The following is a 3,098-nucleotide window of genomic DNA, read 5'->3' as shown; positions in this document are numbered from 1 at the left end:
GCATGCAGACGGGAATCTCTAGGTACATGTGCACATCTTTATTTTGATCACCCACATTTGGGAGGTGGGGGGGTGATGGGGCTCAGACCTAGATCTCCTATCACAATCACAGCTTTGTGATGCTCCTCAAACTAATCCCCAGATCTCCTCATATCACAAATACACCTCTGCCAACGTGCATCACCTACTGCCTCCACCGTTCAATACAGCTACATCTAACACAAGGAGTGCAGCTGTAGTACATGCAGATAATTTCCAGTGGTATTGCCAGCTCCAGGGGCCAGAGTGAAGGTTACATGGGCCTGCACTTTAACTCTGTATTTCTTGGGTTTGTTTGAGTTATGCTGAACCTGACATTCTGGAAGGGCACGAGATACCACCGGGCAACCTTACTTCTGTGTTAACAACGGCTTGCTTTTATTTTTTGACATTTATTTATGATAGATAGATAGATTCTTATCTAATTTACATAAGTGTAAATCTAGAGTAACGACACTGACTTCAATGAACTCAGTTTCGCTTATTATTACTGTGAAACACAGCATTTTGCATAAACAGATAGCACATCAAATTCCCACGGAGACAATAATTCCATCAGCTGATTATACCTGTAAAGACGCACAGAAAGGGAAAAATCTGGAAATTTTATTTTTGGTGGATAATGTTCACTCAGTCAGTTTCCTCAGAGCACCTTTGATCTCCTTGTTCCTGATGCTGTAGATGATCGGATTCATCATGGGAGGCACCACGGAATAGAGCACAGCCACCATGAGATAAAGAGCAGATGTTGAACTGGAGGTGGGTTTCAGGTAAGCAAAGACACCAGTGCAAACAAACAAGGAGACCACAGTGAGGTGAGGAAGGCAGGTGGACAAGGCTTTATGCCGGCCCTGCTCAGAGGGGATTCTGAGCACTGATTTGAAGATCTGAACATACGACACAATGATAAAAACAAAGCAGCCTAAGAGTAAACACGCATTGAATGCAAGAACCCTAACTTCACTCAGATAGGAGTCAGAGCAGGTGAGCTTGAGTAGCTGGGGGATCTCACAGAAGAACTGATCCACCATGTTGCCTCCACAGAAGGTCAATGCAAATGTGTTCCCGGTGTGTAGCACAGAGAAGAGAATCCCACTGATCCAGGCACTAGCTGCCATTTGGACACAAGCTCTGCTGTTCATCACAGTCTCATAGTGCAGTGGTTTGCAGATGGCAACATATCGATCATATGCCATTACAGTGAGGAAAGCAAAGTCAGCCTCAGTGAAGAAGACGAAGAGAAAGACTTGAGCAACACACCCAGCATAAGAAATTGACCTGGTGTTCAATATGTAATTGGCCATGGATTTGGGGATGGTGACAGAGATGGAGCCAAGGTCCAGGATGGATAGATTCACCAGGAAGAAGTACATGGGGGTCTGAAGGTGGTTGTTGAGGGCTACAACCATGATGATAAGAAGATTTCCCACCAGGGCTGACAGATAACTTACTAGAAACACCACAAAGTGCAAAATCTGCAGCTCCCGAACCTCAGAGAATCCCAGGAGAAGGAACTCAGTCACAATGGTTCGGTTGGACATTTTCCTTCGCAGTACATGATGTCCTGCCTGTGGAGGGAAGGAGAAGGGCAATGGTCAGATTAGAGTGACAGATGGAATGACCCCGATTCTCTCTCTGTAATATCTCAAGGTGTGAATGTCAAAGGTGCACAACACTTATCACTTCAGTTCACTAGGAGAGGTGAGTGCTCCTTGACTCCGACAATCAGACCACTAGACCAGTGCATTATCACACTAGGGTAAATTTGCATAACTCCCTTAAAGTCAATGGAGCTGCGTCAGTTTACACCTTCTGCCCAAGATATGGCTTGATAAAGATGCAGTATGAAAGAAGGAGCAAAGTACCACACGAATCCATCTGTTCCGCACTGGAGGGTTGTCCTAGTGCTATAAACACTAGACTCACAATTTGGGCATGAAACTATTGCTATGTCTACACTATGAGCCAGGGTTGGATTCCCCTGCTCATGTACGCACATTCACACTAGCTCTCTGTGAGCTAGCGTGAATACAAATAGCAATATAGCCTCTGGAGCATGAGTACCAGCAGCAGAGGCATGACTGAGACTAGTACAAATCTGTCTAAAACCAGTGGGTATGTACTTGGCATGGCTCACCCATGCCTCTGCTGCCACTACCCGTGCTGCCGCAGCTATACTGCTTTTTATACTTGATAAGAGCTAGCACAGGTATGAGTACATGAGCAGAGGAATCACACCCCCGCTCGTATTATAGGTGTAGATTAAAATACTAAAATGCCAGCACATCCTGATTTCCACTTGCCAGGGAAATGCGACGGACTCCCCCACCATCCTAAGTGGCAGCTTGTCTGTAATGAGTCCTGCCCAACACCACCCAGATGGCCTGCCACCTGATTACATGTTGATTTATGGCACCTAATCCAAGCATCACTCAGTTACTGCTGTGTTGTATTGTTTCCCTCTGTGACTCTGTGTCTAGCTGAGTGGTTCAGTAGTATTCAGGAGATTTGGGTTCTATTCTTGGTTCTGCCAGACCTTCTCTGTGCCCTCAGACAAGGCTTTTTCCTCTCTCTGTGCCTCTGTTTCCCCTCCCACCTATTGTCTGCCTTGTCTACTAGGACTCTTTGAGGAATGGGCTGTGTTTTATTATTTACAGCATTTGTGCTCAGCTGATAGAAGTGTTGTACACTGGATATGGTGCTAGATCAGGAGCTCTGTGTTTTAGTCCTATTGATCCCTCTATAGCGATCTATCCTCTCTGTCAGGATAGACAGGCTTTGACTACTTGGTTCAACCCTGACCCTTGGTGTAAAGGTGCTAGTCTATATAAAACATATTCTGGGGGCTATCAGATTTGCTGCTTACTCAGTTTTACAATCCCACAGCTTCCCTTTGATACTGAAATGAAAATGGATGTAATAGAATGAATGGGTTTGAAATTACGGTATTATTGGACAATATTAGTGTTCCCCACTCTTTCTTAACTGTAAGTTTCCAATTTTCTGCTTAAATTGTTTTCAAAGGAAAATTGGGATTTTCAATTAATTGGGTTTTGAAT

General features: G+C 44.7%; 1 protein-coding gene across 1 annotated transcript; it reads right to left on the bottom strand.

The window, feature by feature from the left end:
- Positions 1–665: 665 nt before the first annotated feature.
- On the bottom strand, positions 666–1,448 carry LOC113405807 (olfactory receptor 14A16-like). The gene has a single exon (XM_026647063.1). The coding sequence runs from the start codon at positions 1,446–1,448 to the stop codon at positions 666–668; it is 783 nt and encodes a 260-aa protein (XP_026502848.1).
- Positions 1,449–3,098: the final 1,650 nt, after the last annotated feature.

Source organism: Terrapene carolina, unplaced genomic scaffold (genome assembly GCF_002925995.2).
Source record: "Terrapene carolina triunguis isolate 2854851 unplaced genomic scaffold, T_m_triunguis-2.0 Scaffold51032, whole genome shotgun sequence".
Classification (NCBI taxonomy): domain Eukaryota; kingdom Metazoa; phylum Chordata; order Testudines; family Emydidae; genus Terrapene; species Terrapene triunguis.
Note: the sequence above shows the minus strand (reverse complement) of the source record. Positions and strands in the feature narration are given on the sequence as shown.